The sequence below is a fragment of the Salvelinus sp. IW2-2015 genome, linkage group LG1, assembly GCF_002910315.2.
Source record: "Salvelinus sp. IW2-2015 linkage group LG1, ASM291031v2, whole genome shotgun sequence".
Classification (NCBI taxonomy): Eukaryota; Metazoa; Chordata; class Actinopteri; order Salmoniformes; family Salmonidae; genus Salvelinus; species Salvelinus sp. IW2-2015.
This window is the reverse complement of record NC_036838.1, coordinates 40,938,722-40,962,510: the sequence shown is the minus strand read 5'-3', so window position 1 is coordinate 40,962,510 and position 23,789 is coordinate 40,938,722. Positions and strand designations below refer to the sequence as shown.

Here is a 23,789-nt window from a genome sequence, read left to right as displayed (position 1 = left end):
CACTTTACCTGAAGAAGCCGTGGAGTCTTGTCCCTGTGAGGGATTGTCCTCCTGACCAGCAGGGGGCATTGCATTGAGGTGCTGTTGTGAGTGTGCAAGGGGTGTTGTTACTGCATTGTCCTGTGGTTGGCTTGTGGCCTCCATAGATGACTCGTTTGCCGTTTGCATGGCTTCCACTGGGTCTTTCTCCTCATCAGCACTGTCATCAAACTCAAACTTCTCTCCTTGCTCTTCATCTTCCTCCTCCTCTTCCTCCCTCTGTTGCTGCTGATAATTCACAGTGGACATAAGCACTGGAACAGAGAACAGAGACAAAGGGATAGTACAAATGTTGAAGAAAAAAATGAAATAATGTTCCTTGTCTGACAAAAACTGACATGCACTTGACTTCCCAAAATTTGCTACAATTTAGAAACTGATTGGAGTTTTTGTTTACAAAGCAAACACATATAAATAGTTAAATGTATAAATACACAAAGCACAAAAAGGTATAACAGTTGTAAGTACTAATAAAGTGTACTAACGTATCTATGTAACCACCATGAAAATACAAAGGTTTTAAGACACTTCAAGTGGAACTTCCTTTCCATATACATGACAAATTATTTTGGTAAAGCTTATTTACTTGTGCTCTTTTTTCAATGACTAATCGTTGTTTAAACTTTACACAGTACTAAGACTCTAATCTGTAGTTTGTGTATGGGTGCTGGCTGCTGGGAACTATCAGGGTGAAAACTTAAAGGTGGAATCATGTTGGAATGGGCTCCAGTTCCCCCTATTACAAAATTGTTTTAGTTTGTTTTAGCCAGTGATGTAAAGTACTTAAGTAAAAAAAATAATCAAATACTACTTAAGTAGTTATTTGATTATCTGTACTTATATGTATATTATTGACAACTTTTACTTCACTACATTCCTAAAGAAAATTATGTACTTTTTAAATTTCCCCTGACAACCAAAAGTACCCGTTACATTTTGAATGCTTAGCAGGACAGGAAAACGGACTCACTACACACACATGCTTCATTTGTAAATTATGTCTGAGTGTTGGAGTGTGCCCCTGGCGATCCGTAAAAATAAGAAAAAAATGATGCAATCTGGTTTGCTTAATATAAGGAACTTCAAATTATTTATATTTTTACTTTTGATACTTAAGTACCGTATATTTAAAACCAAATACTTTTAGACTTTTCGTCAAGTATTATTTTACTGGGTGACTTTCACTTTTACTTAAGTCATTATCTTTAGGTTAAATGCGGAAGACACATTTCAGTTGAATGCCTTCAGTTGTATAACTGACTAGGTATCCCCCTTTCCCTTTCCCCTTACTCAAGTATGACAATTGGGTACTATTTCCACCACTGGTTTTAGTTTCATTCCAATCTAAATTCCAGAAAAAACAATGGTGTGAAACATCAGCCTGGTCTCATAGACTAGACGTAACATCAAACGTTAATCTGGGACACTGAAATTAGTATAATATGTTACATTTGGTATAGTTACATAGGACAGAATGTAACTTAAGGCAAAAATGAAAGTAGAGTGGTTGGGTAGGTGTATAACACGAATGTTAAACAACCCGAAGGTTTGTGTGTTCGAATTTCATCACGGACAACTTTAGCATTTGAGCTAATTTGCAACTACTTAGCATGATAGCTAACCCTTACACTAACCTTAACCTTTTAACCTAACTCCAAACCCTAACCTTAACCCTAACCCCTAGCCTAGCTAACTTTAGCCACCTAGCTAACATTAGCGATAGCCACCTAGCTAACATTAGCCACAACAAATTGCAATGTGTAACATATCATAAGAAATGGATGATGGACATCCACAAATTAATACATATCATACCAAACATAATATATCATACTAATTTGAGTGTCCCAGATTTACATTTACTATGTTACGCCAGGTTGGAAACATTAGGCTCATACTGTTTACATAGAAATGTATTGTAATACAAAATAACATTTAGACAACTGCAAGATATTTTGTGAGGAAACAGTCTATTCCTGGATTCACAGGTCACTAAATCCTTTCACTGGATCATTTGATGTAAAGAAAAAACACAATAGTTAAGTCTGGTCAGAGTTGAGTTGTTGTGAACACTACGCTGTATTACCTACATTACTGAATGTGGGTCACTAGCAACAGGTTGTTTTGACTAGTTTGCTTTCTCAGTACTGTGAAAAATTCCAATCCTTTAAGCATGGCAGAATTATGGCTGCCTCCACAACCACAAAGGAAGAGACAAGCAACAGAGAGGGGATTACAGTTCCAGTATAAAAGCAGGACAAAATTGCTGAGAAAGGCTGTTAGCATAATTAAACAGTCTGACAGGGCTTACCTGAAGATTAATGGAGATATCTATACCCTGACGGTGATGAGCCCATATGGGTTGTTTTTGTCATTTTAGTAGGGTATTCCTCTCACTACATACGTGTCTGGCCTAAATACCTCAACCTCATAGCTGGGGGGGTTTCCCTACATGTAGAGGGTGGCTCTGTATCCGTAGCAGAACACCACTCCTGAGTCCTGGAGTTCTGGTAAAGTCTCATAGTGCAGCATCTGCTTTACATTTCCATTAGTGCTGTTTCCTCTGCAGGAACATTCCTGGCCCTGATAGGCCTGTTTGCACGCCCCCTTGGGGAATGACAGCATAGGGTAAAGTGGGGTGGACCCGACCATGGGCGGCAAAAGAGTTTGGAGCTGGCCCATTTGGAGATCATTGCACAAATCATTTTCATCCCAAATCCTCCACTGAATACAAAGTCTGACTCAACCCTCTCCTGACAGTTCTATCAGGAAATTAGGTCAGTTATAGGGAGTGATGTACTGTAATGTTGTTGGCATGGTGATGGCTTGAAACTACTACACAGGGATACTTTTCTAGTCTTAATTTGAGACGTATTAAACATGAGTGGCAAAGTAGGCCAGGTTTGAAAATTGCAGTCACTTTTCTTCAGGGGTAATACTCAGACCATATCCTCACTCGGTCGGTGCAATTCTAGTCATGTGTGGACCCAGCCCACGACGGCCTCTATCCTCTTCGCTGTACCACAAACCCAGTTTCTCCAGCCGGCCCACTTACTGCTCTAATAAACAATGAGCCTTTTGTAGGGGAAAAGCTCTGCTCACTCTCAGAAAGCATTGTTTCTGCATTGGTCACTGAACTGCTGGACTGTCTGGGAGTTAGATCACAGGTCAGAGGGTCATGACCATGCTGTGCTGTATGTGATATGTCAGAGCCATGCTCTGCTCAGTATAATGGAGGATCTGTGGGATAAAATCAATGAGAACTGCTCCTCCCTCCGAGTTAAATACTTTAGTAGTCTACCGCCATGTATAATGGAAAAATCACCAGGGTTTTTTCCAGAGAAGGAAAAGCAGGATTGGCAAAATAATATTTCATAATAAGTTCTGTTGGTGTAATTGATATGATCCTTCGAGCAGAGCATCCCCTAAGTTCTTTGACATTGAGCAATATGTATTAAATACTCTGATACAATACAATTGCACAATGAAAATGAATGAGGTGATGTCACTTTTTGCATAAAAAATGCACTTGACATTGCCAACAGAAAATAGTTTGCTGCCTGACTAATCAAATCAAAGTTTATTTGTCATGTGCGCCGAATACAACAGGTGACCTTACAGTGAAATGCTTACTTACAGGCTCTAACCAATAGTGCAAAAAAGGTGTTAGGTGAACAGTAGGTAAGTGAAGAAATAAAAACAACAGTAAAAAGACAGTGAAAAATAAGTGAAAAATAACAGTAGCGAGGCTATATACAGTAGTGAGGCTATAAAAGTAGCGAGGCTACATACAGACACCGGTTAGCCAGGCTGATTGAGGTAGTATGTACATGTAGATATGGTTAAAGTGACTATGCATATATGATGAACAGAGAGTAGCAGTAGCATAAAAGAGGGGTTGGCCGGGGATGGGTGGCGGGACACAATGTAGATAGCCTGGTTAGCCAATGTGCGGGAGCACTGGTTGGTCGGGCCAATTGAGGTAGTATGTACATGAATGTACTGTCACGGCTGTTGAATGAAGTAGACCAAGGCGCAGCGTTGTGAGCGTACGTTCTCTTTTTATTAGAAAAGACGCCGAACAAAACAATAAACACTACAAAACAAACCGTGAAGCTAAAAGCTAAGTGCCATAAACAAAGTCAACTTCCCACAAAGACAGGTGGGAAAAAGGGCTACCTATGTATGGTTCTCAATCAGAGACAACGATAGACAGCTGTCCCTGATTGAGAACCCTACCCGGCCAAAACATAGAAATACAAATAATAGAACATAGAATACCCACCCCAACTCACACCCTGACCAAACCAAAATAGAGACATAAAAAGGATCTCTAAGGTCAGGGCGTGACATGTATAGCCTCTTCAAACTCAGGAAACCTCCTCCTTTTGTTGAAATTCTTTTGTACAACATAAATTTAAAAACCAAACTCGAAATGAAAATTATTTTAGACTGCCTGTCAAAAGAGACTAGGATAAGAGGAAACAAAGCTTGAACTAGTTCTGTCCGAAAGACATTCTTGAGGAAATTGGATACAGTACCTTGCAGAATTAAAATGAAACAAACACAACCAAACACACCCTAACGCAAATAAAGAGTTTAGCCCAGCCGTGGTGTGGTAATGTTTGGAAAAGATGTAGAGGTGACAAGGAGGTCTTTGGGGTATGGTTGGACCTTGACTTCCAGAACACTCCCTGTCCACTGCTGGATGCAAAAGCAGATGGCGAAATTACAGACAGGGGGAAGGCACATATTTCCAAATGATTCAATGTTTGGGAGTATAGAGTGTGCAACTGCAAGCTGGATTCATAGAGATGTTTGAATTCGAACATGAGTTGGGAGAGATCTGCTGAACTGAATGTGCAATATCCCCCAAAAAGACTTGAGTCCAGTGCTGGCTGCACGCATAAGGCCCATGCCGGGGCAGTCATTGGTTAGACAAGGAGAGGGAGTCAGGGTGCATCAATGGACAATAGAACAGAGCCGCAGCTGGTGGAGAGTATAGACTGAATAAACAGCAACGGAATTCTTACAGAAGGCAGCTAAAACAGCCTTCTTTTATCCAGGGTCTTCCTTGGTTTTATGGAGGGTGGTTTGACTGGTTTCCAAACTTCCACTCTCTACTAGACAGGGGATGCAATGGAACATATCAGTCCAAAGAAGTTCTTCCTCCTTTTTCTGAATATCAAGATCCCAAAGGAAAACGTCTTGTCAAGAGATAGGGATGTGAGACAACCAATTTAGACACAAGAAACAGTCAATCTGGTCAGAAACAGTTGTCTGTCATCCTTTAGCTGTCAAAAACAGAGCTCCGTGAGTGAGAGTGTTTGTAACACATACTAATGGATTTTATTCCTCCTCCTTGATTCCCCAACTAACTCCTGCCAAACATTGAGCATAGGAACTTGTTAGATTATCTGACTGTCAGATTTAACTAGAGTAGAATGAATCATAAACCAGAACTTAGTTTGTTTTTCTCCTGATGTAAGCTCCATTGTAAGCTACAGTATAGAAAGCTGTTATAGTGTACTGATTACTGAACATTGAGAACAAATATGGGTCAGCATCATAGACTGTATAGTCAGCATAGTGAAACATTCATGATGCGCTGCTTTCATTTGCACTGCAATGGTCTGCACTGTTCAGACATGCAGGTATACATTATTCATACAAGAGCCACATTGGCCTTCAGTTGCCCTCCACTATAGAAGCTGTTGCTGTGCCCACTGTGCACGATGGTAGTCTGTGATGGTAGTCACACTACTCAAGGTCACAGTGAGTGTTACTGATCTCCACTGTTTCTCCATCTGGGCTCTGACCACTGACTGTACTGACTATACAGTGGCAAGAAAAAGTATGTGAACCCTTTGGAAATATCTGGATTTCTGCATAAATTGGTCATAAAATTTGATCTGATTTTCATCTAGGTCACAACAATAGACAAACACAGTCTGCTTAAACTAATGACACGCAAACAATTATAAGTTTTCATGTCTTTTTTGAACACACCTTGTAAACATTCACAGTGCAGGGTGAGAAAAGTATGTGAACCCTTGGATTTAATAACTGGTTGACCCTCTGGCAGCAACAACCAAATGTTTTCTGTAGTTGCGGATCAGACCAGCACAACGGTCAGGAGGAATTTTGGACCATTCCTTTTTACAAAACTGTTTCAGTTCAGCAATATTCTTGGGATGTCTGGTGTGAACCGCTCTCTTGAGGTCATGCCACAGCATCTCAATCAGGTTGAGGTCAGGACTCTGACTGGGCCACTCCAGAAGGCGTATTTTCTTCTGTTGAAGCCATTCTGTTGTTGATTTACTTCTGTGTTTTGGGTCATTGTCCTGTTGCATCACCTTACATTCTCCTGAAAAATGTCTTGATAAACTTGGGAATTCATTTTTCCGTCGATGATAGCATGCTGTCCAGGCCCTGAGGCAGCAAAGCAGCCCGAAACCCTGATGCTCCCTCCACCATACTTTACAGTTGGGATGAAGTTTTGATGTTGGTGTGTTGTGCCTTTTTTCCTCCACACATAGTGTTGTGTGTTCCTTCTAAGCAACTCAACTATAGTTTCATCTGTCGACAGAATATTTTGCCAGTAGTGCTGTGGAACATCCAGATGTTTTTTTGCGAATTTCAGACGTGGAGGTTTTCTTTTTTTGGACAGCAGTGGCTTCTTCCATGGTGTTCTCCCATGAACACCATTCTTGTTTAGTGTTTTACGTATCATAGACTCGTCAACAGAGATGTTAGCATGTTCCAGAGATTTCTGTAAGTCTTTAGCTGACACTAGGATTCTTCTTAACCGCATTGAGCATGCTGCGCTGTGCTCACGCAGTCATCTTTGCAGGACGGCCACTCCTAGGAAGAGTAGCAACAGTGCTGAACTTTCTCCATTTATAGACAATTTGTCTTACCGTGGACTGATGAACATCAAGGCTTTTAGACATACTTGTGTAACCCTTTCCAGCATTATGCACGTCAACAATTCTAAATCTTGGGTCTTCTGAGATCTCTTTTGTTCGAGGCATGGTTCACATCAGGCAATGCTTCTTGTGAATAGCAAACTCAAATTTTGTGAGTGTTTTTTATACGGCAGGGCAGCTCTAACCAACATATCCAATCTCATCTCAATGATTGTACTCCAGGTTAGCTGACTCCTGACTCCAACTAGCTTTTGGAGAAGTCATTAGCCTAGGGGTTCACATAATTTTTCCAACCTACACTGTGAATGTTTAAATGACCTATTCAATATAAACAAGAAAAATACAATAATTTGTGTGTTATTAGTTTAAGCAGACTGTGTTTGTCTGTTGTTGTGACTTAGATGAAGATTAGATCAAATTTTATAACCAATTTATGCAGAAATCCAGATAATTCCAAAGGGTTCACATACTTTTTCTTGTCACTGTACATACCTAAGTCCAAACACTGCAGGTAAGTCACTTACGTAATAACAATGTAATTATAGTATAAATCCACTTTATATTTGTAACGCAGTCATAGTTGACATAGCACATTCATAAATGTATATTGTATATCCTGTTGTGTACATAGCAGTTTTATTACTATGCATACTACCTTCCTCTGATTTTTTATATTTTTTTATATTGATCATGTACTACAATGTTGAGGGAGCTAGCATGTAAGCATTTCACTGCACCTTTTATACCTGCTGTAAACTGTGTATGTGACAAATAAAATGTTATTTGATTTTAAAAGCACGTGGCATTTAACCAAGATCAAACATTCTAGGTGTATGGTAAGTCCTTAATAATCAAACATTCCCATCTAGGGTTATGGTTGGGTGTCAGAATGACCAAAACGTCACTGTGTGACAGCAGGTTCACTGACCTGGGTGTCCTGTTCCCACACTCTCCATTGTGATCTCTGTCAATGGCGCATCTGAATGATCTTTTCTTGGGCCAATGAAAGCTCGGTTTGAAGCTTTGTGTACATGTTCATTGTTGATACTTCCCTATTGTTCAGTCTTGGCCAGCCAGGGTTGTTGTTCAGTATCAGTATACAGAGTTGTTAGCTGTTACAATACAGAGGGGGGTTGAGCTGTCCCTTTAATGCAGTTGTAAGGATTTGACTTTGCTATTAATGTATGAATGCAACTTACAGCACAGTTACAGCAAGCATGAAGGATGTGACACAGTACAAACAGAGAGATGGTAGGGCTGTGATGGTCATGGAATTTTGGATGACTTATTGATCAGCCAAATGACCGCGCTCACTGTTAAAACTCCCCCCCCCCCCCCCTTTGCTCCTGACTGCATATGCTGCCATTGAAATATATTCTATTTCTATGTGTGCTGCTGCTGCAGGGAGGGGCCGTTGCCTACAATAATTATTTGCTACAACACCTTCCTTGTTTTAGCAAGGAGCAATAAAGTTTCACGTTACCGCAGAAACGGGCACGAATGCCCGACCGTCCCGTCTTCAGTCAGCCATTCGTTCCAATAATGTTTTAAGCGGTTATGACGGTTATTTTATTTTCATGACGGTCTTCATCCATAACTGTCTGTACTCATTCCCCTAGGGCTTCCGGGAGTGGGAAGGCCTCAGCTGTGTATTCGCTATGGCGTGAGAGGAAAAGGCGAGTGGGGTCCCATTCATAGGAGAATCTTTGTGGTTTAAGCTCCAGGCCAGACATGCATGGACTATTAATTCATGGATCTTGATTGTTGAACAAAAGTTTAACAGTCTGACTCAGGGAATGCTGGGACATCCGACTAAAGCGGGAAACACTACATCTTTCCAAAATGCAGATCAGAGGTCCCCCTCTCCCCATTCCTTTCTCCTCTGTTGGTATGAGGCAGCGTGAAATTCATTCAGGGAGGGGCTATTGTACTCCAGGAAGGAGCCCCAAGACTAGGGCTGGATAGAGGACTCCTGTTACAGCCTGGGGCTATGGAGGGGGTACAGTAATGTATATACTGCAGTGGAGTATCTCTGGCCCAGTTCTGCCTGGAATCAATGTATAGATCCTCCCTATAGATGGTGTATGTCTCTGGACCAGAGTGCCTCATGGTCTTTCCCTTGATAATATGGGTAGCCAAGCCCCTGACACAGCCCTCTCTGAAGGTTAGTCCTGGTGTAATCGTCTGTGAAAGAGTGTATTCAACAAAGAGGCCACCCGGCTTTGGGTATTGCCTCTGCTCTCCTTTCCTCCTCTGTAACTCCGTTGCCCCAAGCTGCAAGCTGTCGGACCCAGGGACTGAGAGCACAAAACAACACACCCACCCACCCCCACTCCCTCCATGGCCCCTTCAACAAAGCTCCTGTCTTGGTGAACATGCAGAGAAGTGAAACAAAAAAAGAGGGAGAGTGTGTATAGTAGAATACAATAAAAATACACCTCTCACCTTCTTGTCCTCGGTAGTATTTCCTCCAACAAGCTTCAGTTACTCCCTGTGGACTCTTTAATCCTGGTTACCTCCCATGAACATTCCGCTTATATACTGGCAGGTTCCTCACTCATTCCCCTGTATGTCTGCTTTAAGAGCTCCTAGGGCTCCGGCAGAATAGACTGGAAATACTGTTTACTTTCCCACATTAGGTCAGCTCCGCTCCTCACACTAGCTGCTCTGAATGAGGCTCCCCCTACTCCCTCCTCTCTCTCTCTCGATTCTATGGTTCAGTCCCTCCCTCTCGCTCTCTTTCTCACAATTTCTTGCCCTGTCTTTCTGTCCCTCTTCCCTCTTTTTCTCTCCCCTCATGTTTAGTCCCTCCCTCCCTCCTCCAATCTCCTGCCCCCTGCTGCTTAACAGACACAAAGCAGGCCAAAGGGCTCTCTCAGCATTGATTGGCCAATGACAGAGCAAAAGTATTGGCATTGGCCAATAGAAATGCTAAAGAATGGCACATGCCCAATCAGAGCAGATATGCAGATGTAGAGGGTGGGCCAGGAGGAATTAGGATGGGAAACTTGGGTGAAAGGGGGAATAGTTCGGAACAATGTTAGTGATTACATCACCAAGCCAAGGACTTGAGGAATACAAATTTGAAAATGAAAAAATACTAATGTCAACTGAACTAAGATGGACATCAGTAGAGAGGAAAGAGAAGTACCTGAGAATATTAGTGCAATACGTGTTTTATAACTACCGTGTAACAATTGTCAGTAAACACTTCTCCTTTTTAGGTACAAACATTTTGGTCAATTTATATATTCAAGGAAAGAGAATAATGTACCGTAAAAGCTGTGATTGGCTGAATGTCTTGAACTCTGACCTATTATGTCAATGTCTCTATTTCTGCTCGTAAGTTCATTTACTTTACGGCAAGGCAGTGAGTGACCTGGACCACTGGCAGACATCAGGATGAGGTTACAGTAGATCGGAGGTCAAGCCCCATTAACAAGCCTGCAGTTCTAAAATCAAACTATTTATTCATTCACTTTATTGATGTTTCAAGGCAACTTGACTTACTTGGCTTATTCCTTTCAGCTCCAAGTGGAGCAAAGGGCCTCAGAGCTGCAACTCCAGAAAACTCTGTTCTGGAATGTTTTCTTGATTTCATTCCAGGTGGTTCCTGCCTTCATCTCCTCCTCATTTGTGCTGTTCCATGTCTTTTTTGGGCAGCCAACCTTCCTTCTGCCCTGTGGTTTTCACTCTCAGCAAAAGAAAGTCACCTTAACTTCTTTGATATAGGGGGCAGCATTTTCACTTTTGGATGAATTGGGTTCCCATAGTGAACTGCCTCCTACTCTGTCCCAGATGCTAATATATGCATATTATTATTACTATTGGATAGAAAACACTCTGAAGTTTCTAAAACTGTTTGAATGACGTGGCTCTCTGTAATTACTCCGGATATTTTGGAGGAATTTCTGAACATGGCGCCAATGTAAACCGAGATTTGTGGATATAAATATGCACATTATCGAAAGAAACATAAATGTATTGTGTAACATGATGTCATATGAGTGTCATCTGATGAAGATGTTCAAAGGTTAGTGATGAATTATATCTCCATTTCTGCTTTTTGTTACTACTATATTTTGCTGGGAAAATGGCTGTGTTTTTCTGTGGCTATGTACTGAGCTAACATAATTGTTTGGTGTGCATTCCCCGTAAATCCTTTTCGAAATCAGACATGTTGGCTGGATTCACAACATGTGTAGCTTTAATTTGGTGTCTTTCATGTGTGATTTCATGAAAGATAGATTTTTATAGTAATATATTTGAATTTGGCGCGCTACATTTTTTCTAGATTTTGGCCCACATATCCTAGAGAAGTTAAAATATATAATTTCACAGCTCACACAAACTCAAACTGAGAATTAGCTTATTTTCTCAGATGTGCATTTAAGCAATGAGGTATGTCTATTGTTGTTGAGAGGATTTATTAAAACACATTGAACAAATACACAGAGTACAAAGTAAAAGATGACAATTCACTTTTTTCATTCATTTGTAATTTAGCACAAACATCTGTACCATTATAACACTGCTTGAATTCAATGTCTCTCTCAAAGCTAGCTACACAGAGCAACGATCTCGGAACTTTACCAAAGTGAACCTTCATACAAAAGATTTCACATGCTGTACATTCACTGCAACAAAGGTGCCTTTACCAGGGTCATTTGGTAGCTTTTGAAGCCTTGTTTATAAGCATGTACATACACTGTAAATATATTTATAGTATTAGACTAAGGCCTTCTTACAAACACATTACATTCATACTGACTTCAGTTTGATTGCATTTCATAGTCATTTCAGCACTCCGTAAGGAAACAGACATGTGGATTTGATTGAACACATCCTGTGCGCACATTGCAGTTCTATGGCAACTAACCTGCAACATTCAGTTTCTCTCATGCATACTGTGTAGTTAGGTACATGATCGATAAGAGTATGAGAGAGACAAAGCACTGTAAATCTTTGTATTTACATAGCGTTGTTATATGCTGCTATCCAGTAACACTATTTCAATCAATGACAAGGTGTGTGGGTCTTCTCCAAACCTACACTATAGCTAGTCCACACAGTGACCCTCATATGACTTACGAATGGAGTAACAGGCTGAACAGAAACACTGGGACTGTACACTCCATGGACAGGACAGCACTGATAAACACGCACTAAATTGGGGGCAAAATAGTAGCCTAAGAACTGACATGTGCCCTATTTGTTATGAATTCCTATCTCAACTGGCCAATATCTATTGTTGTGTTTGTAATTGAATGAGGTCAGTCAAGGCCGTGTGATACTGCATTCAGTTAAACTTCAGGTAAAGTGCTTTGTCTGAGAAGACAGTCAGACACAGGCAGACACTGTGCAGTAACACTATTCAGCCAACAGAGCACCTCAGAACATTCATATAAAAAGCCTATAGAGCAGAGCTACAATCACACCCTGTATACACTAATCTCTTCAGTTCAGGACAGTCCATTCACAATTCCTTTCTCAAGACCTCCACATGAGGGCTATAGCCGTGTCATTAAAAACAATACAAATAGGTACTCTACCGTTCAACAGTTTGGGGTCACTTAGAAATGTCCTTGTTTTTGAAAGAAAAGCACATTTTTTGTCCATTAAAATAACATAAAATTGATCAGAAATACAGTGTAGACATTGTTAATGTTGTAAATGACTATTGTAGCTGGAAACGGCAGATTGTTTATGGAATATCTACATAGGCATACAGAGACCCATTGTCAGCAACCATCACTCCTATGTTCCAATGGCACGCTGTGTTAGCTAATCCAAGTTTATCATTTTAAAAGGCTAATAGATCATTAGAAAACCCTTTTGCAATTATGTTAGCACAGCTGAAAACTATTGTCCTTATTAAAGAAGCAATAAAACTGGCCTTCTTTAGACTAGTTGAGTATCAGCATTTGTGGGTTCGATTACAGGCTCAAAATGGTTGGAACACAAGACCTTTCTTCTGAAACTCGTCAGTCTATTCTTGTTCTGAGAAATTAAGGCTATTCCATGCGAGAAATTGCCAAGAAACTGAAGATCTTGTACAACGCTGTGCACTACTCCCTTCACAGAACAGTGCAAACTGGCTCTAACCAGAAAATAAAGAGGAGTGGGAGGCCCCAGTGCACAACTGAGCAAGAGAACAAGTACATTAGAGTGTCTAGTTTGAGAAACAGATGCCTCACAAGTCCTCAACTGGCAGCTTCATTAAATAGTACCAGCAAAACATCAGTCTCAACGTCAACAGTGAAGAGGCAACCTTCTAGGCAGAGTTCCTCTGTCCAGTGTCTCTGTTCTTTTGCAAATCAAATCGTCATTTCTCAGAACAAGAATAGACTGACGAGCTTCAGAAGAAAGTACTTTGTTTCTAGCTATTTTGAGCCTGTAATCAAACCCACAAATGCTGATGCTCCAGATACTCAACTAGTCTAAAGAAGGCCCGTTTTATTGCTTCTTTAAACAGCACAACAGTTTTCAGCTGTGCTAGCATAATTGCAAAAGGGTTTTCTAATGATCTATTAGCCTTTTAAAATTATAAACTTGGATTAGCTAACACAACACAGGAGTGATGGTTGCTGATAATGGGTCTCTGTACGCTTATTTAGATATTCCATAAAAAATCTGCCGTTTCCAGCTACAATAGTCATTTACAGCATTAACAATGTCTACACTGTATTTCTGATCAATTTTATGTTATTTTAATGGACAAAAAATGTGCTTTTCTTTCAAAAACAAGGACATTTCTAAGTGACCCCAAACTTTTGAACGGTAGTGTAATGCCTCTAGTCTTTGAAAGAAAAATAAGAGCAAACATCGCATTTAAAGGTCCAATGCAGATGTTCTTATCTCAATATAAAATCATTTAAGTGCCTTACTGTGATTGTTTTCGATTAAAATGATAAAAATGAAACAAAAACAGCTTTTTAGCAAAGAGCAATATCTCAAGCAAGAATTTTGCCAGGACTGTCTGGGAGTGGTCTTGAGTGGGGAGGGCAAACTGAAAACTAGCTGTTATTGAGAGGTTTGGAACTCTTGTTTCTAATTGGTCTGTTAACTAATTTACCGCCTGGTGATGACACCAGGCAAGCCAAAACTCCATCCCACCAAAATAGGTTGAAATTTCAGGCAGTCTTTTCAAACAGCTCTTACACTAAAAGGGCATTACCATAATTTTCACAGTATTATTCCAACCTCATAGTGTGGAAATATATATAAAACACAGGTTATTCACGTTTTTGACTGCACTGGGGCCTTTAAGGTTTTCAATGAGTAAATGTAATACACACATTCATGAAAAATCTCAACAAATGAAGTCTCATTGAACATATAAAAAGGTAGTTTCACTTCGGACAATCACATTAGCAGACAGATGGAATAAAAAAGTATTGTCAAGTGAATCCATGCTGTCGCTCTGATACGGTTTAGTCCTCACAACACGTAATGCAATAAACAGTTCCCTTCCAAGGAACCCATATAAAACAAAACATCAAAAAACAAGAAAATAAAAACAGCTTTTGATACTTTTACTGTATGGCTATCCAACCTTGGTCCTTGTTGGCTATCAAAACCTCTATGAAGATTATAATCTATTGATGATTGAATTAGCTATTTTATTTCAACCACTGCCCTCAGTTCTCAATGGAAATAATTCCACCCATTTATAAGATTATCAAGCATACAATCTGGGACATTAGCCATCAGGGCCATGGAGTGAGCAGACCTCTTAACTTCTTATGGCTGCAGGGGCAGTATTGAGTAGCTTGGATGAAAGGTGCACAGAGGTACCCAGAGTAAACGGCCTGCTCCTCAGTCATAGTTGCTAATATATGCATATTATTAGTAGTATTGGATAGAAAACACTCTGAAGTTTCTAAATCTGTTTCAATTTTGTCTGTGAGTATAACAGAACTCATATGGCAGGCAAAAACCTGAGAAGTTCCACTTCCTGTTTGGAATTATTCTGAGGCTGGTAGTTTTTCAACCAAGCTCTCATTGAAATTACAGCGAGATATGGATGAGTTTTCACTTCCTACGGCTTCCACTAGATGTCAACAGTCAATAGAACTTTGTCTGATGACTCTGCTGTGAAGGGGGGCCGAAGGAGACAGGAATGAGTAACCACTGCCATGAGGTGACCACGCTTTGACCACACGCGTTCACGTGGGAGGCAGCTCCGTTCCATCGCTCAACTGAAGTCAATGTAATTCTCCGGTTGGAACGTTATTCAAGATGTATCTTAACAACATTCTTAAGATTGATTCAATACATCGTTTGACATGTTTCTACTGACTGTTACGGAACTTTTGGACATTTCGTCCAAAAGTTATAGTGGACGCGCTTTGTGACTTTGGAATTGTTTACCAAACGCGCTAACCAAAGTAGCTAATTGGACATAAATAACGGACATTATCGAACAAATCAAGCATTTATTGTGGACCTGGGATTCCTAGGACTGCATTCTGATGAAGTTCATCAAAGGTAAGGAAACATTTATCATGTATTTTCTGGTTTCTGTTGACTCCAACATGGCGGCTAATTTGGCTATTGTTCTGAGCGCCGTCTCAGATTATTGCATGGTTAGCTTTTTCCGTAAAGTTTTTTTTTTTTTAATCTGACACAGTGGTTGCATTAAGGAGAGGTATATCTATAATTCCATGTGTATAACTTGTATTATCATCTACATTTTTGATGAGTATTTCTGTTGAAACGATGTGGCTATGCAAAATCACTTGATGTTTTTGGAACTAGTGAATGTAACGCGCCAATGTAAACTCACGATTTTTTTTATATAAATTTGAACTTTATCAAACAAAACAAGCATGTATTGTGTAACATGAAGTCCTATGAGTGTCATCTGATGAAGATCATCAAAGGTTAGAGATTAATTTGATCTCTTTCTGCTTTTTCTGACTGCTATCTTTCGCTGGAAAAATGGCTGTGCTTATTGTGGTTTGGTGGTGACCTAACATAATCGTTTGTAGTGCTTTCGCTGAAAAGCATATTGGAAATCAGACACTTTGGTGGGATTAACAACAAGATTACCTTTAAAATGATATAAGACACATGTAGGTTTGAGGAATTTTAATTATGAGATTGTTGTTGTTTGAATTTGGCGCCCTGCACTTTCACTGGCTGTTGTCATATCGATCCCGTTACCGGGATTGCAGCCATAAGAAGTTTTAAGTGCCACTAAAGCAGTACATTCTGAAATAACACTTTACCTTAAAAAGAAGCACACACAATAACGCACATTTCATGGCAAACATGAAACCTAGGCCAAAAGGTGACGTAGTGTCATAAGCACTTTTTAGTTTTTAATTTCTCACAATGGAAGAGGGAGGGAAGGAGGTGCTTTGGGGAACTATAACACAATAACTATATGTGTTAAAGGCAACATAATTACTCCCATCCAGCACCATGTCCAGCACACAATTAGCTTGACATCCCAACCATATGACAGACAGGAGGAGATTCTGTTTATAGCACACACTATTCATGGCCCCGGAGTTTGGCCAATAATCACATTCAAATATTAAAGAAATACATGTTCCGTATCATTTGCTGAAATAGGCTATGTGATCTTCACTTTTTGCACTAATCCAGCCTGTTACAGTTTTATGCATGTATACATCAAATTCACAATGATTATGCAAGGCAAAATAAACAGCAGTCTCTTGAACTATGTACATTACAAGGGAGAACCCCTGTATATTAATAGCTAATGCAGCTCTGTAACTAGGATCACTTTCTCCAGAGGCGGGAGATGGCAGTCTTTAGGGGTTGAGGCATAGTGTAGCTGTACTTCCTTAAAGTCACTCTTATTCTTACAAGTTCCAACTCAAGGCTCTGCCATAAAACTATTAAAAAAAACACGTAGTAAACAAAATGAGAGAATTGGCTGCCGTATCAGCACCCACTTATGATCTCTATAATTCTAGGATGGGAGCCTTATGCCTTCATAGTTCTATTTTCCTTCTATGTGTACGTAGCTAAAGCACACTGCTCCAGCAGAGGTCGGTCCCGATGCACAAAGAATAGGCAAAAGATGAACGCAGAAGGAAAAGACCCAGAATGAAGGAGCAGAGCCAGGCCTAAAGTCAATGAATAGACACAGATGATTCTCATTACAGCAGCTCCAGAGCATTGGCACCTCCACCGGCTCATCCACCATGTGTACTTTCACTTTTTGCAGCTCTTCCTGTAGCCAATACTTTCCCCTTCAGACAGGGCGGTTCCAGTCATTCTATAAGATCACTTCCCTTCCACGTGTCAGTTAGCAGAAGCCGGGCGTCTGAGGTCGTTTGACTCTCACATCCTAATAGACAGTTCCTCTGCTTGACTCACCAACCTAAGTCATAAAAGCAAATAGCTACTGCATGAAGTATGTTGAAGAATCCTCGAAAGATAGAAGTGCAATTGATATGATAGATAAATACATCTGTGTATTATTCCTAGGTTTATCCTCTGATCAATAGACAGAGAGCTTCTTGCAGGAGGGGAGGATGAGGAAGGGGGGGGCGAAGATTCTGTAATCATTTATATAATAGTTGACATCCCTGGGCTTGGCTGACTCCAGATCAATTTTGGGGTAGCTGATCTAATCTTCAATACAGATGACATCACTGGGCTTGCCTGACTTGAGGTCAGGGGTGGTGACGTCCCTCAGCGGGTCGCAGGATTTCTTGTCCAGGTGGCTGGACGGGGGTGGGGGGCCGTTGGACACTAGAAAGGGGGGAATGATTGGGGGTGGGGTGGGGTGAAGGGATACCAAACAGGGATACCAAACAAAGGGTGCTCAGCAAAAGAGATGAGCCAAATAAAATATTTGAAGCTATGTATTCCCTAACATATTATTAGAAAGAGAAGCAGAGCAGTAGATCATCTTACAGTGCTCCCTCTTTTTCAGTTATCATACATTCTGTCCTCGACTGTTCAGCTGAAAAATCTTGTATTACAGTTAAAGTCGTGCAGAGACAGGCCACTTACCACTGACATAGGGTCCCAGGGGCATCTGGCTATAGTTGACCATGGCCTCACCTGCAGGCCCCCGGAAACTGCCCCCAAAGCCAGTGCTGTACATCTGGGAACAGGCAAATGAGCTCTGGCCGAACGGCTGGAGGTAGAGTAAACATTTTACACATCCTGTCAATGATGGAATCAACCAAAACTACCTATCACCATAACAGAGCCAATGACAGTACAGTACCTGTTGGGGCGGAGGTTCGTTGCCGCGGCTGGTGAGGCGGCTGAGGATGCTCCTCTCAGACATCTGCAGACGCGAAGACACTGGGGGGATCCGGGACAACATGTTGGGAAGCCGCGTCACATCTGCCTTCATATCACTCAGCAGCTCCTCCAGCTGGTTCAGTACTGGAACGCACACACACACACAATCACACAGAACAAACACATACACATACACACACACATTCACACACACACACCGTCAATGACGAGAATGCACTAACGTATTCAATCTTATCTACAGTTCATGCGATGCTTAATTATTATTCACCCAGATCTTGAGTTTGTAGACAGTGTTTAAGTCCTGCTGCTGTGTACACACTGGGAGATGACAGACCTTTGTGCAGCACGGCGTTGGCTGGCTTGTTTCCAGCCAGAGACTCCTTGGACAGGTGCTGGTGAGACTCTGCCAGACACTCCACCTCAGCAAAGCGAGTGTTCAGGGCCATGGCCGGGTGGCTGGGGTCCTGGGTCATATTCAGGTACGCTGCCCTCCTCAACTGCTCCTCTATCACCAGAGCCTGCTCTAACAGCTAGGGCAGAGAGGGAGGGAGAGAAATGATATTGAAATTGAGAGAGAGAGAGAGAGAGAGAGAGAGGGTGGTGAGAGAGAGGTGGAGATTGAATGTTGCCTTCAGTAGTCCACTTTTCAGATTCAAGGTGTTCAAAAATGTGTTCGTATGACAGCAATAAGCATTTCACCTTAAAGCGACGAGCCAGGAACTTGTTCTTCATCTCCAGGTAATTTCCCTTGTGCATCTCAGTCTTGAAGGGCTCATTGTGGATGGCATAGCGTGGATCGTTCTGAATGTCCTGCCAGCGGGCATAGCCATGTCTGAGGTTCCCCCGTAAAGGAAAACAAACATGATAAAAGGGCTTCACATCACAAACAGAGAGACCTGCACACTGTGAATTCCGAACAGCTGTGTTAGATGCAGAGGAAGGATACGTTACGATGCCAGCCAGTAGCCAGTAGTCGTGGCGACGGTGCCAGATGTCATACATCTTCCCAGATGACACGGCAGCCCGCTCCTCGTTCTGCCACAGGGTGTGCAGCTCTGAGATATAGTAACACATCAGATCATACATCTACACTATATATACAGAAGTATGTGGACACCCCAGAGACAAACCTTGGCAGTAGAATGGCCTTACTGAAGAGCTCAGTGACTTTCAACGTGGCACCGTTATAGGACGCCACCTTTCCAACAAGTCAGTTCATAAAACTTCTGCCCTGCTGGAGCTGCCCCGGTCAACTGTAAGTGCTGTTATTGTGAAGTGGAAATGTCTAGGAGCAACAACAGCTGAAACGCGAAGTGGTAGGCAAGACAAGCTCACAGAACGAGACCGTAGAGTGCTGAAGCGCATAAAAGTTGTCTGTCCTCGGTTGCAACACTCTCTACCGAGCTCTAAACTGCCTCTGGAAGCAACATCAGCACAATAACTGTTCGTGGGAACTTCATGAAATGGGTTTCCATGGCCGAGCAGCCGTACACAAGCCTAAGATCACCATGCGCAATGCCAAGCGTCGGCTGGAGTGGTGTAAAGCTCGCCTCCATTGGACTCTGGACTCTGACAGTCCGAAGGACGAATCTGGGTTTGGCGAATTCCTACCTGCCCTAACGCATAGTGCCAACTGCAAAGTTTGGTGGAGGAGGAATAATGGTCTGGGGCTGTTTTTCATGGTTTGGACTAGGCCTTTAGTTCCAGTGAAGGGAAACCTTAACGCTAAAGCATACAATTACATTTTAGATGATTCTGTGCATCCAACTTGTGGCAACAGTTTGGGGAAGGCCCTTTCCTGTTTCAGCATAACAACGCCCCCATTCACAAAGCGATGACATACAGAAATGGTTTGTCGAGATCGGTGTGGAAGAACTTGACTGGCCTGCAGAGAGCCCTGAACTCAACCCCATCGAACACCTTTGGGATGAATTGGAAAGCCTACTGCGAGCCAGGCCTAATCGCCCAATATCAGTGCCCGACCTCACTAATGCTCTTGTGGCTGAATTGAAGCAAGTCTGGAGTGCTGTTCTTCCCATTGACATGCTCAAACTCCTGGACCTGGCTACAGACACAACAGTGAGTTAACAATCTAACAACAGAAGACTTGGATTTCTCAACCATTCTAGACTTGTTGTATTTTATTGAATGCATCCTATCTAAAACCAGATGCTAGAGGCAGGGAACCAGCCTTACTCAATCTAAACATAGGCTACAAGACATTTCTCAACCCTGTTAGGATGTAATGTTCCATCATCTAGTGGAAAGCCTTCCCAGAAGAGTGGAGGCTGTTATAGCAGCAAAGGGTGGACCAACTCCATATTAATGCCCACGATTTTGGAATGAGATGTTTGACAAGCAGGTGTCCAAATACTTTTGGTCATGTAGTGTATGTAGTGTTCCTACACCTTAGCTGTTTCTCCCACTCATCCCTCACCTGTGAAGCCTCCGTCGGCAATGTTGAACATGAACCTCATCTTGAAACCATTCTTCTCCAGTAATTCCCTCCTGACCTCCTCCATCTCCTCCTGTGCTTCTTTTTCTCCATTCAGCCGTCCGTCGGGCACGAGCAAGTCCTCGCTCTTGGCCTCGTCTGAAACAACTAAGGAAATGGAACAACTGGCTTACATTTTTGTGGTCCTCTTTCAGCAAAAAGTGTCACTCAAAGAGTGACAAGGTTTTAATGTTTTTCGCTGTTCCGCAAATACCTGGATTCAGTTCCTTCTCCTCAGGTTTGGCTGGGGCAGGATCACTGTCTCCTTTTTCTAAGGACTTCTCTGTCTCTCGACAGGGCTCCGCTAGAGGGTCATTGACAAACAGATGACCACATCAGAACAGAGACATGTCACAACTGATTTTTATGAAGTGGGACAAACCAAAGCCATTACACCAACCATTTACACCTCATTTGATTATAATAACCATGTAATGCACCGCTCACCTTTTGGTGAGCTTTGATTGGACGACAGCTCTGTATGTATGGATGGAGGCTCTTTAGGATTGATGGATGGCTCTATCAGTGCGGAGGGTATGTCTGTCATTTCACTACTCTCCTCTGAGGAGACTGGTTTGTCCTCTGTGCTGCCTTTCGCTGTCTCATCACTGTCAGGAGCGATGTCCGTCTTCTCTACCTGGGAAGATGACTCTGTACTAACATGAGTCTGGAGAGACAACCATCACAGATGGAGAGGGAGACAGAGTAAAACAAAAAGGAGACAGTTTACTTTAAAAGGTGACAGTTAGAAAGTTGCATGTGTTTTGTATTATAATAATAATTAAATTAGATGTATGGGGAGATGTATGAAGACAGTAAAGGATAGAGGGATGAGAAGGATAAGAGAGGGGAATAAAGGGACATTTCTGAAGAAGCGTGAACTCTGACCTCCAGTTCTGGTAGCTTCTTGCATTCCTGTTCTGTGGGTTCCTTGTCTTCAGCAGGCCCTGAGATCGAGTCCATCTTCTCTGTAAAAACAGCAAAACAATCACCAACAGTGTCTCTCATTTCCTGTCTAATGAATCTAATGAACTAAGCTGAATTCTGAAACACACACACATACCACACACACTGGAGGGGTGAGGATGTGACTCTGACCTGGTGGGACAGGACTTCCAGGAGGCTGGGGTGTGGCAGCAGGGCTAGCAGGGACGGGGGTGTTGGGGTCAGAGGACAGACTCTCAGTCAGTTTCTTCAGGTCCAGTCCAATAGGGATCAGGTCTGGAGTGCTGTATTTCCCATTGACATGCTCAAACTCCTGGACCTGGATACAGACACAACAGTGAGTTAACAATCTAACAACAGAAGACTTGGATTTCTCAACCATTCTAGACTTGTTGTATTTTATTGAATGCATGCTATCTAAAACCAGATGCTAGAGGCAGGGAACCAGCCTTACTCAATCTAAACATAAGCTACAAGACATTTCTCAACCCAGTTAGGAGGCTAACTTACTGCTTTCTGCTGGGTTTTATTAATGTAACTATGGAGTCATTGGATGACTGGTTGATGTGTACCTTTTTCCTGACCAGAGACATAACCCCAATCCTGGTGAGGACATGCTGGCGGGACAGCCCTTCTCGTGGAACCCCATCTGCAAAGGTCTCCGCCCCGTCTGCCCCGGGCTCACAAAGATGTCTCATGAACAGGGACACGTAGGCCCTAAGAGAGACAGGGTCACATTCATAATGCTAATCAATTTCCCATCATAGTATCAAAGATACTTGAACTGGGGCCTCCCGGGTGGCGCAGTGGTCTAAGACACTGCATCGCAGTGCTAGCTGTGTCACAAGAGATTCTGGGTTCGAGTCCAGGCTCTGTCGCAGCTGGACGCGCCCGGGAGACCAATGGGGTGGCGCACAATTGGGACAGCGTCGTCCGGGTTAGGGGAGGGTTTGGCCGGCAGGGATGTCCTTGTCCCATCGCAGATTAGCGACTCCTGTGGCGGGCCGGACGTAGTGCACGCTGACACGGTCCCAAGATGTACGGTGTTTCCTCAAACACATTGGTGCGGCTGGCTTCCAGGTTAAGTGGGAATTGTGTCAAGAAGCAGTGTGGCTTGGTTGGGTTGTGTTTCGGAGGACGCGCGGCTCTCGGCCTTCGCCTCTCCCGAGCCTGTACGGGTGGTGCAGCAGTGAGACAAGACTGTAACTACCAATTGGATACCACGAAATTGGGGAGAAAAAAGGGAAGAAAAAAAATAACTAAAAAGATACAAAAATAAAAAATAAAAATACATTTTTATACTTGAACTGACATTGTCTTGCATTTCGTATGGGAGTGAACAGTAGACTGCAGCTGAACCCCAGTTAAAATAACCCTGAGTACAGGAGGAGCTTTAAATACCTGAACTCTTTCTCACTCTTCCCTCTCAGGTCTCTGACTAGCCAGTGAGAGTTGAAGGCGTCCTGAGGAGGCATGCCCCAGCGCATGATAGCGTTGAGGAAGGCCTTCCGCTGACGGGCGTTGAACCCCAGCACCTGGCACAGGGAATTATACCCATTGGTCAAATCAATGTGCATACACACGTTGTCTACTAAATTAAAACCAGAGTGCTTCCTTCCTTACCTCGATGTTGCCCCCTACGCGCGCCAGCAGGGGTGGCAGAGGTTTGTCCCTGTCACTCTTCAGCTGTCTGCGAGAATGCCTGCGCCCACCTACAGAGAAACACCCCCACCATCAGCCAGGTGCCTCAGCAACATCTTATCAATGATAGGTTCCAGGCCCATCTACACAGGACAGAGCAGGCACTGAGAGAGTTAGTTATCTATAACGTAGTGATTACGCAGGTCTCATTGACACCCACCTTCCGGCCTCTCCTCGAAATCTTCGTCCTCGTCCTCGGACCCCACGGAGTACTCGGAATGATTGTCTGAAAGATCATCCTGCCACTCTGAGCCACAGATCAGATCAGAGAGAAACAGCACAGTGCATTCACTTGTGTAGGGGCCTACTGGGGGAGGAGGGGAGGGGGGCTAGCACCGCAGACCGCTACAGTGGGCATGCACACTGACACTACTCCACTACACCACTGGGGGGCAGGCATTCTTTCAAAAAGAAAGTTCTGT

At 42.5% G+C, this 23,789-nt stretch overlaps 2 protein-coding genes across 4 annotated transcripts in view; both read right to left on the bottom strand.

Moving 5' to 3' along the window:
- Positions 1–9,704, bottom strand: part of LOC111967700 (rho guanine nucleotide exchange factor 10-like protein) — a 114,508-nt gene extending 104,804 nt beyond the window's left edge. Inside the window, exons 1-2 of one of the 3 annotated variants that reach the window (XM_023992991.3) lie at positions 9,414–9,704; positions 9–293 (exon numbers count right to left, since the gene is read on the bottom strand). In XM_023992991.3, the coding sequence (XP_023848759.1) occupies positions 9–288 (280 nt within the window). In that variant the 5' untranslated portion in view covers positions 289–293; positions 9,414–9,704. Of the gene's footprint in view, positions 1–8; positions 294–2,350; positions 2,454–9,413 lie in introns of those variants that run through there. The other 2 variants (XM_023992975.3, XM_023992983.2) reach the window with 2 other exon arrangements.
- Positions 9,705–11,378: 1,674 nt separating this feature from the next.
- Positions 11,379–23,789, bottom strand: part of chd5 (chromodomain helicase DNA binding protein 5) — a 62,418-nt gene continuing 50,007 nt past the window's right edge. Inside the window, exon 39 of the mRNA XM_070444939.1 lies at positions 11,379–17,702. Within this exon, the coding sequence (XP_070301040.1) occupies positions 17,578–17,702 (125 nt within the window). The 3' untranslated portion in view covers positions 11,379–17,577. The remainder of the gene's footprint in view (positions 17,703–23,789) is intronic.